This window comes from Macrobrachium nipponense, chromosome 1 (genome assembly GCF_015104395.2).
Source record: "Macrobrachium nipponense isolate FS-2020 chromosome 1, ASM1510439v2, whole genome shotgun sequence".
Classification (NCBI taxonomy): domain Eukaryota; kingdom Metazoa; phylum Arthropoda; class Malacostraca; order Decapoda; family Palaemonidae; genus Macrobrachium; species Macrobrachium nipponense.
The window spans coordinates 219,805,609-219,819,887 of record NC_087200.1 but is presented as its reverse complement, the minus strand read 5'-3'; the positions used below and the strand labels follow the sequence as shown (position 1 = coordinate 219,819,887).

The 14,279-nt window shown below is 43.9% G+C and overlaps 1 protein-coding gene across 1 annotated transcript; it reads left to right on the top strand.

Annotated features, from left to right (window-relative positions):
* The first annotated feature begins 1,088 nt into the window (after positions 1-1,088).
* Positions 1,089-2,753, top strand: LOC135219086 (uncharacterized). Its single transcript, XM_064255514.1, has 2 exons — positions 1,089-2,267; positions 2,457-2,753. Exons 1-2 carry the CDS (start codon positions 1,089-1,091, stop codon positions 2,751-2,753), a joined length of 1,476 nt encoding a protein of 491 aa, XP_064111584.1.
* The last annotated feature ends 11,526 nt before the right edge of the window (positions 2,754-14,279 follow it).

The following is a 14,279-nucleotide window of genomic DNA, read 5'->3' as shown; positions in this document are numbered from 1 at the left end:
TCGTGTCAAAGGAAGACCTTAAAGCAGCTCCACTGAGGCTGATGGCAGGCCCTCCCATGAAAATCCATAAGGAAGACGCGGTCCCATTGGCCATCCACACCCCAAGGCAGATGCCCTACGCTTTCCATGAACCTGTCAAGAATGAACTAGACTCCATGGTACAACAGGGAATCATTAAGCCTTGTGGAGATGAGCCATCGGAATGGTGCCACCCTCTAGTCGTCGTCCCTAAGGCCAAGGGAATTCGAATCACAGTGGATCTCACGAAGCTGAATGCACAAGTCTCCCATCTAGCCCACCCTTCGCCCACGCCCTTAGCTGCTGTCCACACTGTCGACTTCACCGCCAAGTTCTTCACCACTGCGGACGCTCTACATGGCTACTGGCAGATGGTGCTAGCAGAAGAGGACTGCCACCTCACCACTTTCATTACGCCTTATGGACGCTTCCAGCATTGCCTGGGACCTATGGGTTTCGCTGCCACTGGTGATGCCCTGTTGTTACCGAGGCGACTTAGCTCTCCAAGGCATGAAGAAGTGTGTCAAGGTTGTTGATGACATTCTAATCTTCGATGATGACCTACAGATACACTACCACAGGATCCACGAACTACTCACCCGCTGCCGCAGAAGTGGCATCACTCTCAACAAAGAAAAGTTCACAGTGGCAGAGACCAGAGTGAATTTCTGTGGGTTTACCCTTTCCGAAGAAGGAATCGCTGCTGACCCAGGATGAGTTGCTGCTCTGCAAGACTTCCCTACATCATCCAACCTGACGGACTTACGTTCCTTCATGTGATTAGTAAACCAGTTGGCAAAGTTTACCCCAGATATCGCCCTGACTGCACAGCCCATTCGACCACTCATGAGCCCCAAGTGGTCTTTCCTTTGGACACCTGACCATGACCAGGCCTTCTTGCGTCTTTTGACCCAACCCTGCCAACCATTCTCCAGACCGACGCATCTCGCCTCTACGGGATAGGCTACGCTCTCCTCCAGGACCATGGATCTGGACATCTCCGAGTAGTCCAGTGCGGATCCCGCTTTCTCGCAGACGCCGAAACGAGGTATGCAACAATTGAACTGGAGATGCTTGCAGTATCTTGGGCCCTCACAAAGTGCTGCCTATACCTGAAAGGACTGCCAACCTTCACCCTGCAAACTGACGATCGCCCATTGGTGCCCATCATCAACAGCTACATGCTGGACATGGTTGAAAACCCACGGCTCCAGCGAATGAAGGAGCGTATGTCGCAATATCAGTTTACTGCAGTGTGGCGTGCCGGCAAGTCTCTATGCATCCCAGGTGCACTTTCTCGTGCACCAGTCAGCTACCCCACCTCTGAGGATATGACTGGCTGTGCTGAGGTAACGGCACACGTCAGGTTCGTCATCACCGCTACAACAGCTTCCCAGGACAAGGATGCCCTAACCATTGACTCCGACCGGACCCTACAGGACATTTCAATAGCAGCACAGGCTGACCCCACCTACGTTCGCCTTCGCAATTGCATCAGCTCTGGGTTTCCCACAAATCGGTACGACCTACATGCATCCTTATCACCGTACCGGAAGCTGCAAGAAGCCCTCTCTACTGATGGCAACCTCATTCTCTATGGGGCAAGAATACTAGTTCCTGCAGCTCTACGTCGCCACACACTCGCCAGACTCCATGATAGTCACCGTGGTGTCGAGGCTACCAAATGTCGGGCCCGAAAAACCATCTTCTGGCCTGGGATAGACACGGACATCGCCAACACCATCGCTGCCTGTGAGCCGTGCCAAGTCCTGCGTCCCAGCCAACAACAGGAGCCTCTCCACAACGACGACCATCCATCCAGGCCCTTTGAGTCGGTATCGGCAGACTTCTTCCAGGTAGCTGGGAAGTCCTTTCTTGTAGTCGCCGACCGCCTCTCCGGCTGGCCTGTGGTTGTCCCTTGCAAGGGCAACACTACTGCCTCCTCGACCATACAGCACTTCTGCCGCTACTTCAGAGAGGTGGGTGTTCCCTTACTCCTATGCACCGATGGAGGACCTCAGTTTACCAGCAAAGAATTCGCTGACTTCACAGAACGTTGGGGTGTACACCACATCACCTCGTCGCCACATTACCCACAGTCTAATGGACACGCTGAGGCCGCCGTCAAGGCTGTCAAGCACTTGATCCTCAAAACGGCCCCCACAGGAAACATTGGCTGCGAGGATTTCGATTGTGGTCTCCCTGAGTTAAGAAACACACCCAACCAGTCTGGTTGCTCTCCTGCCCAGGTACTGTATGGTCACCCTCTCCGTACGTGTGTGCCCGCCCATCTTCAGTTGTTCACAGAAGATTGGCAGAAAAAGGCCCATGACTGTGACCGCTGAGCCGCTGCCAGAGCTGCTCAGGTGCAGCACAACTATGAAGCCCACGCCCGCCCCCTGCCCAGGCTTAATGTGGGCCAACATGTCCGCCTCCAGGACCCGACATCCCACCGATGGGACACAGTTGGGACTGTCATAGGCGGTGCACGATCACGCGAGTACGAGATCCGCCTCCCAAGTGGTCGAGTACTACGTCGGAACCGCCGCTTCCTATATCCTGTGCCCAGCCCCAATCAAGTTCCCAACTCTGATCTCCCTGTGGTCCCTAGCCCAGACATGGAAAAGTCATCAATTCCCTCCAAAGCCCCTCGCTGGTCTCCGAAATTGAACAGGCCTACAGGTATTCTCCTACTTACGATGGGGTTAGGTTTCGAGAAACCCATCGTAAGTTGAGAAAATCGTATCTCGGATATAGCCTAGCCTACACTAAGTTAATCCGTACCATATAGGCTAGGCTATATACACATATATGGAAGATTAGCCTACACTACACAGTATACCTATACATATACGGTATAGTAATTATTAATATCAGCTAATTCGGGTGTTTCAATGCAGATTGACTTATGATAATTAAGTATAAAAAGAAATTTAATAATAAAAACAAGGATCAGACTGTAGCGTAAAGGGTACTCGCCAAGATTCGGTCCGTTGTCGGCATACGTGATCGGTGTCAGGCTGTTCATGGCTATGTATAACTAAAGATCGGAAGAGGAGGATGATGATAAAGCAGCAGGATCATCAATTCGCTCATCTTCAGATAGAATTTCTTCTTCTGTTAGTTCAGGCGTCTCGAGGAAACAACTGTTCCGAGACGTACAGGATCGAGTCTCAAGTGAGAGGGTAGGACTGGGGGAAGCTGAAGAAATAATCCATTGTAGGTTGCACAGTGTGTTTTTTTTGTTCTTCATAAATTAATCGGTAACATGCAACATTGTCTTGATGAGTCCTCTGAACTTTGGCAAACCGTTCCTCGTCCCCATCCATTTCACTTAAAAGTTTCAGTCCTTGATCAAATAAAGCAAATGCCTCTACCAGTTTTTTTAGTCGTAAACGTTCGCTCTGGCTCTTCTTTTATTTCTTCTTCCTCTTCTGCTTTTTTTTCTCTTCTGCAAGTGCAATTAAATCCTCTGCCGTTAGCTTTACATCTTGCACATCTATAAGTTCTTGGATATCTTCCTCGTCAATTTCTAAATCTAAACTTTTCCCAAGTATCAAGATCTTTTTATTGATTTCCACTTCTTCATTCTGATCGAAACCTTTAAACGAGTTCACATTCACTTTCAGCAGATTTTTCCAGACCCCATTCATACACTTTCTTTACCTCCTTCCACGCCCTTCGAATGTTCATAATGGAGTTAAGAACACTAAATTCTTTCCAGAAAGTTCTGAGATCATTCTCCTCATTATCCATAGCCTGAACAGCAGCCTGCGCAAACGTGTTCCAAAGATAATATGCCTTGAACGTAGCCACAGCACCCTGATCCATGGGTTGTATGAGAGAAGTTGTGTTTAGTGGCAGAAATACAACTTTTACATTCTCGGTAATATCTCCAATGTGCTGAGGATGGCCAGGAGCATTGTCGAGAATCAGAAGAATTTTGAAGGGGGTGTTATTTTTCCTACAATGATCTTTCACTTCTGGAATGAAGCAATGAACGAACCAGTCCTCAAACAGCATTGCAGTCATCCAAGGTTTTTTATTATGACGGTAATGCACAGGAAGTGTATGCTTGTCGATGCTTTTTAAAGCCCTCAGATTTTCTGAGTGATAAATCACAAAGGGCTTAAGTTTATACCCAGCCACATTTCCCCCAAGCAGAAGAGTCAATCGATCCTTGTATGCCTTAAACCCGGGCATCGCCGTTGCTTCTTTGTGGATGTAGGACCGTTGTGGCATACATTTCCAATAAAGTCCGGTTTCATCAACATTAAAGATTTATCTGGCAAGGACCCTTAATTAACGACGATCTCGTGTAATCCTTAAACTTAGCGGCTCCGTCGGCATCAGCGTTTGCTGCTTCACCGCTAATTTTCACACTGTGAAAATTATGACGGTTCTTGAAACGACAAAACCATCCAGCACTTGCTGCAAAACTTTTGTTGTGGTTATCATCATAATTCTTCTTCAGTTCTTCAAAAAGCATGCGTACCTTTGTCTGAATGGTTAAGAGGGTGAGTGGCATACGCTTTTGTATTTGGTCCTCCATCCACGTGACCAGTAACTGGTCCATATCTTCCAAAGGCCCTATCCTCTTCTTTGATATAACCGTTGAATGAACTGAGCAGATGCCTTTACAGCATCCATTACATGTTTCTTGTCCTTGAGTATGGTGGATACCATCGATTGTGATAAACGTTCGTCACGTGCGATAACCATGACCGCCTTTCCCGCTTCATGCTGGCTTATTATCTTCAGTTTCTGCTCCAAAGTGATGGATTGCCTCTTCTTTTTTGCACTACCTGCAGGAGACCTATTGGGTTGTTTGGCAGACAGTTTTTTTGTTTTAATTTACGGTGCTTGAAAAAACTCACATAAAACACAAATGAACACTGACCTATCTTACTTGGTTCAGAGCGAGAGCAAGTAAGGTCGAACTCGTTGGAAGCCACTGTACCTACGCCAGCCTCTCGCTCTCGGCCCAACATATCGTACAGCGTAGTATGCTGCTGCCAGCGCTTGTGCACAAAATTTAAAAATACGTATTTTCAACTTTTTTTTTTTTCAGTATTAATTGCTAACCCCATCATAACATCGGATTATCGTGAAACAGATTATCGTAACTCAAACACTACCTGTACATAGTGTACAAAGCCCATGTGCCACGTATGCAACTTGCTTCGCACATGCATACGTGATAAATTTACACCATGTAATTTGTTTAGTACGTTCAAAATACCTCTTTGAACGCAAATGGGGAAGGGGAGGTGTGGAATAATGTATATTTTACTATTCAATTGCTGTACTATTCATGTCCATGTATTAAATAAAATTGTATATTGTGAACGCATCCGCATGTGTCGCCCTGTATGCACCCCACACATGCGCATGACGATTCTTCTTGCTTCTCTTTGCGCAAGCTACACGCGCCCTGCAGAGCCTCTGTACTTATTTACCTTTTGCTGCTTGGAATAAACAAATCTATGACTCGGGATTCTAATGCAAGACACCCACCTATCACCAGACTCCTCAACTTATGCCGCGATCTGGGGATCGTGGTGTATGTCGAGAAGTCAGATCTCGAGTCCGAGCAGAGGATAAAGTACCTGGGCATGCTGATCGATAAGGTAGCAGCACAAGTCTTCCCAGCAGACTAGCGGATCAGCAGGTTCAGGGAGGCAGCCAGACAGTTCCCTGTCTCGACAGGAACAGTCAGCTTAGCAGTGGCAAGTCATGATCGGTCACCTGTCGTCACTAGAGAAGTTAGTCCCTCACAGGCGTCTTCACCTGCGGTCTCTCCAGTGGAGACTGAACGAGTGCTGGTCACAGGTACAGGATCCACAATCCTTCCTGGTTCCTCTCACGGAGGAAGTAAGGGAGGACCTGGCCTGGTGGCTAGACGACAGGAACCTCTTGATAGGAGTGCCTCTGCACACTCCCCCTCCGGAGATGCTGCTGTTCTCAGATGCATCGACCGAGGGTTGGGGCACACATGGGAGAGTTGCTGGTTGCAGGAGTGTGGAACCATCACAACAGGCACCTTCACATCAACTTCCTGGAACTCAATGCTGCGTTCCTTGCACTCCAAAATTCCGGGAACGGCTGATGGGACACTCAGTGGTGTTGATGAGTGACAACACCACAGTAGTGGCATACGTCAACAAACGGTGGGGCCTAGTGTCCCTCCCATTGCACCAGTTGACGATGCAGGTGCACGAGTGGGCCGTAGCTCACTCGGTAGAGCTGTCAGCCAGATACATTCCTGGCAAGAGGAATGTAGTGGCAGAGAAGCTCAGCTGCCAGAATCAGGTGATTGGGACCGAATGGTCTCTACACCCAGACGTGGCGGAAAAGCTCTTCGATCTATGGGGACATCCAGTAGTGGATCTGTTCGCCACCCAGCACAACAGAAACTTTCAGGTTTTCTTCTCAGTTGTGCTGGACCCATGGGCAGCTGCAGAGGACGCGTTCCAAACGGTGTGGGACAACCTCGTAGGTTACGCCTTTCCCCCCGTTCTGCCTGATTCGCAAGGTGATCAGCAGAGTGTTGATCACCAGCAATCTTCGGATGATTCTGGTGGTACCCAAATGTCCTCAGGCCATTTAGTATCCGCACCTGCTGGCTCTTCTCTCGGAGGCACCGTGAAAGATTCCCCCATGGCACAACCTGCTGTGCCAACCACACCCACACGTAGAACGGTACCACCAGGCAGTTCATTCCCTGTGTCTTCACGGCTGCGGTTATCCACCATCTCTTGCGAGCGAGAAGCTTTTCTCGCCGAGCAGCAACAGAGATGGCTGGTTACCTCAGACAGTCCTCTGCAGCATTATACCAGGGAAAGTAGTCCGTCTTCTGTGGTTGGTGTCATAGATGGGGTCTCTCTCCGCTCAGAGCCACTCTTCAGCCCGTAACGGAATTCCTCGTCTTTCTTCGTCGAGAGAAGCTCCTCTCTGTCTCTGCAGTCAAAGACTACAGAGCCGCCCTGGCCCTAGTCCTGAAACTGTGAGGAGTCAATATTTCCACCTCCATGGAAATATCACTCCTAATGAGGAGCTTCGAGAGGTCTTGCCCACCCAGGGAACTCAGACCTCCGGGGTGGGATGTGACTCATTCTTAGGAGCTTGACTCGCAGACTCTACGAGCTGCTCCGAGAGTTGTCAGACAGGGATCTGACCCTCAAGACCGTCTTTCTGCTGGCCCTGGCATTGGCAAAGAGAGTAGGAGAACTCCACGGTCTTTCCTTCGATGTTAAACACTCGAGGAGATGGGGATAAGTTACGCTTGATTTCATCCCGAATTTCCTAGCGAAGACTCAGAACTTTTAGGTCCCTGATGCCAGGTTCGAGTCCTTCACGATCCCCTCCCTGGAAGACTTCACTGATAATGATGCGGATGAGATGCTGCTTTGTCCTGTGAGGGTGCTACGGCGCTATCTGAAGAAAACTCGACACCTCAGGCCTGAGTGTCGACGCTTCTTCGTTAGCACCGCAGTGACCAAATTGTACGACTTAGACAGGAGTGCTGACACCTGTACCCTTCGTCCGAGAGCCCACGAAGTTAGAGGCATTGATCCAACCCTTGCATTCCACAAGAACTTGTCCATAGCACAGGTACTGAAGGCAAGGGTTTGGGCCAACCAGACCACCTTCACCTCCTTCTACCTTCGGGATATTGCCCACAGGTCCTTGGACACATTTTCCTTGGGACCCTTGGTGGCTGCTCAACAAGTTGTGTAGCTTACCCAGCTCCTTTACTGGACAAGGTAGCATCTCGTCCTTGTGAGACTGCATGAATGGAGAGTGAATGAGAGTGTGACTAGGAAAATTTTTTGTGAATTTCTGTCAGAAGGCGTAGTTTCCTCTCTTGGAGGAGTAGATTTGAGAGAAGTAGTCTTGCTTCGAGACACAGGAGCTGCTCTCTCACTAATTAGGAGAGAGTGTGTGCCGAACAGGGCAGAAATCAATATGGAAGAGAAAGTCATGTTAGGTGGATTTCCTAACACTTGTGTTTTGTACATGAAAACTTACCCAGCAGATATATACTTAGCTATAGACTCGGTCATCCCGACAGAATTTCAAAACTCGCGGCACACGCGACAGGTAGGTCAGGTGATCCCCCATTCCCGCCGCTGGGTGGCAGGATCCGGAACCATTCCCGTTTTCTAAGACATAATTTCTCTGTTGGTTGAACGGACAACACCTATTGTTCGTTCCTCCATCTTGGATTTCAACTCGTTTGCCGAGAATTTGGATTGGTTTTTTGGTGACGTATTCTGTTTTTTCTCTGGCTTGGCATACGCTTTTTGTGGACTGTTTTTCGACTTTGGTATTGACTACTCTTTCACGATGTCTGATGCTAAGGCTTCACCTATGTTTAGAGTTTGTAGTAGGGAAGGTTGTAAAGTTAGGCTACCGAAATCGTCGGTAGACCCTCATAATGTTTGCTCTAAATGTAGAGAGAATGAATGTTCTTTTAATAACACCTGTATTGAGTGCGAGAACCTAACAGAGCTTGAATGGAAGGAGTTATCTTCTTACGTTAGGAAACTTGAGAGGGATAGAGTAAGGAAAGCTTCAGCTAGATCATCTAGTAGATCTTATTCTCTAGAACAGGAAGTTCATAACTCTCCTATTACTAACGATTTTCCCTTAGCCACAGCTGCTTCTCCCCATACTGAATCCAAAGATTCTTCCTCTGAAAGGGAAAATGTGAAAGCTTCAATCAAGAAGCTCCAAGCTCAGTTACGAGCGTTAAATGAAGGTAAGAGTGGTGATAGTGATTTGTGCAGTGTCCCCAGTGCAGTGGAGGGGGCGTCTGACCGGTTCCTCATTGCTCCTAGGCCTAGACCTCTTCCAAACTCCCAGGACCAGGGGAGGAGGAATGTCGAAAGCCGCAGGGAGGATGCAGAACATCCCCAACGGTCAGGCGTCCCTTCGGCAGATCCTGTTGTAAAGTCCCAGGCTGCCTTGGATAGCCGCAGAAAAGGCATCCTAAGGGAGTGTTTTTCTGCCTCGGACTCTTCCTCTCCTAAAAGAGGATGGAGTTCGGCCTCTCAATTGCGCCCTTTGAAGAGAACCTGGAAGGCGCCAAAAGGAGACGCGGCTGATTCCAGCCCAGAGCATTTTCCCGAGTATTGGCCCTCGGATCCTAAGAAGGCGAGACAGGAGGAGCCCTCTCTTCAGGATCCAACGAAGAAGTTCCTGATTAACCTGCAGGAGCAGTTAGCCTCTTTAGTAGGCTCTTTCGCTAAGGATTCAACAAGGAGGAAAGATGTTTCGCTCCCTGTTAAGAATTCCTCTAAGCGCCCCTCTACGTATAGGAGAGAGCCCCCACACTCTCGTAGTAGCCATCTTGCTTGGTGAGACGTACCCGCGTGAAGTCAGATTAATCAACAGATATCACAAGTTTAACATACGACTAGAATTTGAGAAATATCTAGAAGTGTTCGTGAACTATCGGTGATAAGATTAGTGTGAAAATAGTAGGATAAAGCGTCTTCTAAGTTAGTTTATCAAGTGTAATACTGTTAAATAAGAACAAGATGGCAGTAAGTTCCAACTGCGGGAAGAGGTGGCGTAATTTAGCTTGCTTGGCGGATTCGCAATACGATGAGGTAGCAGGAAGGGAACTGGCATTTCTCATCTATGAAATCAGCAACAGTCCTAACCAAAAAGATACAAAAGCATTCATAGATATATTAGAAGGATATAATCCTTCAAACTGGAACAAATCTAATGAAAACATCTTGAAAATAATTGAAGAAGTTCCAAATAAAATCCAAGTGGTCAAGAGACTCATAAAGAAAATATACATAAACCAACATATTCCGACAAAGAAAATGAATAAGGTGAATCTTGTGAATATCCTAATTGATGCATTAGGAAAAAGAAATGCCAAAAGCATGCAAACTGTGTAAGGTTTGTATAGCATAGTCAATCCACAAAACCTAATCAGAAAATGTGCTGCATGCAACATTCCGACCCATCCACAGTGTGCTGAGGTAATACAAGATTTGAGAAAAGATACAAGAATTTTTGTTCAACATGTCTATCATGGATAGACAATGTTATTAAATCAAGATGAAGTACAAATAGTTGAGGATGAAGAAGAAGAGGAAGAGGAAGAAGAAGAAGAAGAAGAAAACGAAGAAGAGGAAACGGAAGAGGAAGTAAACAAAAATGAAATGACAGAAAAAAATAAGGAAAACAAAGAACAAGATAAAAGTATGGATGCAGAGATACTCATTTGATACTACATATGAGGCAATAAAGCAGCATACCTACGAAGAAATAAATTACGATATGACAACAGAAAAGCAAATCCCGAAGAGGCTCTACCCAGATCTACACAATGACGGGAAAGAGGAAAAAATAGACAAGAAAGACAAAATCTGCAACCTTTGAAAAGAGGGAATTGCAGATTTGGAGAAAGATGTTACTACAAACATCCTAAGGTATGTCAAAACTATGAAATATATGGTAAATGTGCATACTTAGATGGCTATGGATGATTGCAGAGATCTGCATCAAAAAATATGTAAAAACCTAAACGAAGGAAAAGGATGTATGTTCGACAAAAAATGCCAAAATATATGCACCCTGTAGCATGAATCATAATCAAATAAATAACCAACCAAGTAATAAAATCAAAATAAGAAAGAAACAAATAAAGAGAGAAATCAAGAATATCAGGTAAAAGAGAAAAGCAAACCACCAATGAGATATGCAGAGGTGTCAGCAAAAAATTTCAAAGCATCAGCTCCGAAATTTCTACTCAAGAGATAAAATAACTGTATTTATTATGCAAGAGGATATTGCAGAAACGGAGAAAATTGCAGATTCAGACACAAAATGAAATATTATGATGAAGGAAGATCAAATATATGGAAAAGTTGGATTTTTTGTAATGTCAGAATTTCTGGAAATGAAAAAAAGAACAACATACCAGAACAGGAAAGAGACATGGGAAAATCCTTATTATACCATTATTAAACGAAGGAGAAAACACGCAAACCATCATAGTGATGAATGCGCAGGGTTCAGTACGAGTAACTCAAAAAGAAAATAGAGTACTTAGAAGAACTAACCCAAAATGAAAAGAAAATAAATATAATGAATATAAGTGAAACCTGGTATTCCCAAGAGACTGGGAATGATGATCAAATAAAAGGGTTCCAAACTTATAGATCAGATAGAAAAAATAGGAATCAAGGGGGAACCGCAATATATGGGAAAGACAAAAAACAAGGAAAAATATATGAGAAATATAGTAACTCAGAATGTGAACTAATAGCGGTAGAATTTGAATCTGAAAAATTATGATGAACATAGTAATATATAGACCTCCCCTAATACTAAAGAGTTTGACTTAATAATTGAAAAATTGGATGATATATGTAGAAATCACAAGGACTGGACTATTCTCCTATCTGGTGACTTCAACTTTCCTTCGTAGATGGAAAGAACGAATAGGAGATTGTGGTTGTACTTATACATATAAAAAAAAAAGAGAGTAATAGTAGTGCAGAAGATAAGAGGCAATTTGAAAAGCTATTAGATATGCTACTAGAATACAACATTCAACAAATAAATCTGCCACAAGAAAGGAAATACTTTACACCTAGTATTTGTGAACGAGATGAATTATGTTAAAGAAATAATAGTTTATTAATGCGAGTATTTCAGACCATGATGTCATAGAATTAACAGTTCATTCCAAAGCAAGTGAAAATAGAGATAAGCAAGAAATGAAAAAGTGGGGAAGGATATGGAATACAACTTTCTACAGTAAAAATATAAAATGGTCAGAAATTAATGAAGAATTAAACAAAGATGGGATAACATTTTCGTAAGTGATGACATAAGGTAATACGGTTGATATATATAAAATATTGGAGAAATAGTGGATAAATATATACCGAAGAAGAAAAGTAACATCATTCATGCATACCAAGAGACAGAAGGATCTTGTTCCAGAAAATCAGAAAGTGGAAAAAAGGTCTTGCAAAAGAAAAAAATGCATGGAAAGTTATAGAACTAAAAAGTAAGATAGAAAATGCAGAACAAAAGATTATACAATCAAAAGAAAATGAAAAAACGGGACTTGGAAGAAAAAAACCCTATTTAAATATCAAGCAAAAACCCCAAAACTATTATACTCATATGCGAAGAAGATGAATAAAAGAAGAATAGAAATAGGCCCTCTGAGAATTGAAGGGGAGATTAACGAATGAAAAAAAGGAAATTTGCAACATACTGGCAGAACGATATAAGAGAGAATTCACCCTAGAATAGATAATGAAGATAATGATATAGAAGTAAGGGACGAAAATAGTGAAATTTATTTAGCTGACATAGAAATTAAGGAAGCTGATATTGTGCAGGCAATTAATGAAATTAAAAATGGAGCTGCTGCAGGGCGGATGGAGTCCTGCTATTTTGTTAAAGAAAGTAGTTCATTCTATCGCAAAGCCACTTGCAATATTATTAAGACAAAGTGTAGATACAGGCAAGATTTATGATGAGCACAAATTAGCATATATCACCCTAGACCCCTACTTTCAAAAGTGGATCAAGACTAGAGGCAAGTAATTATATGAAAGTGTATGAAAGGGTAATGAAGAAAAATATTATGAAACATTTAATAAAAAATAATTTGTTTAATATAGGACAACACGGTTTCGTACCCGGAAAAAGTACACAAACCCAACTGTTAGTCCACCGTGAGAACATATTCAAAAATATGAAAAGCGGAAATGAAACAGATGTGGTTTATCTAGACTTTGCAAAAGCTTTTGACAAAGTAGACCATAATATATTAGCAAAGAAAATTAGAAAACACAATATCGTAGATAAAGTAGGAAGATGGTTAAAAGAATTTTTACACAACAGAAAACAGATAGTTATTGCAAACGATGAGAATCGGATGAAACCAAGGTAATATCCGGTGTGCCACAAGGTACGGTGCTAGCTGCAATATTGTTTGTTATTATGATTGAAGACATAGACAGTAATGTTAAGGGATTCGGTAGTGAGTAGTTTCGCTGATGACACAAGAATAAGTAGAGAAATTACTTGTGATGAAGATAGGAACGCTCTCACAAAGAGACCTTAACAAGTATATGATTGGGCAGAGGTAAATAGGATGGTATTTAACTCTGATAAATTGAATCAATAAATTATGGAGACAGAGAAGGAAAGCTATATGCATATAGGGGACCTAATAATGAGACAATCACAAATAAGGAAGCAGTTAAAGACCTTGGTGTGATGATGAATAGGAATATGTTATGCAATGATCAAATAGCAATTCTGTTGGCAAAATGTAAAAGCAAAAATGGGAATGTTGTTACGGCACTTCAAAACAAGAAAAAGCTGAACACATGATTATGCTTTATAAACATATGTTCCTAGTCCACTTGAATATTGCAATATGATATGGTACCCACACTATCAAAAGGATATTGCACAAATAGAGAGTGTACAAAGGTCCTTTACAGCTAGAATAGAAGAAGTTAAGGACCTAGACTACTGGGAAAGACTACAATCCTTAAAAATTATATAGTCTAGAAGGAGAAGAGAACGCTACATGAAATTAATTCAGGCATGGAAAAACAGATAGAAGGAATAACAGAAAATATCATGGAACTAAAAATATCAGAAAGAGCAAGCAGAGGTAGATTAATAGTGCCCAAAACTATACCAGGAAAAATAAGGAAAGCACACAGGACATTAATCCACTACGCACCAGCATCGATAATGCAGCGTCTATTCAATGCGTTGCCAGCTCATCTGAGGAATATATCAGGAGTGAGCGTAGATGTGTTTAAGAATAAGCTCGACAAATATCTAAACTGCATCCCAGACCATCCAAGATTGGAAGATGCAAAATATACCGGAAGATGTACTAGCAACTCTCTGGTAGACATTAGAGGCGCCTCACACTGAGGGACCTGGGGCAACCCGAACGAACTGTAAGGTCTGTAAGGTAAGGTAAGGTGATTATCGCCTTCGTCGAGAGACTCTTTGGATAGGAGTTTTTCTCCTGACAGGCGATTCCTTTCGCCCCGTAGGCGCTCTTCTCCAAGAGATAAGCGCCCTCCTTTGGACAAGGCTTTGAATCCTGGCAGACAGGAAGTACGTAGCCTCTCCCCTTCTAGACGCCGTGAATCGAGCAGAAGTCTCGATCGGTTTAGGTTCAAGGAGCCTGAAGAGAACCTAAACCAATTCAAGTATCAGGATCCTTTGGGACTACAGGA

Excerpts from the sequence above, each read along its gene's own strand:
- LOC135219086 (XM_064255514.1), top strand. The coding sequence starts at position 1,089 with ATGCTTGCAGTATCTTGGGCCCTCACAAAGTGCTGCCTATACCTGAAA. Across the intron at positions 2,268-2,456 it reads CTGGTTGCTCTCCTGCCCAG|GACCCGACATCCCACCGATG; the intron begins GTACTGTATGGT and ends GTCCGCCTCCAG.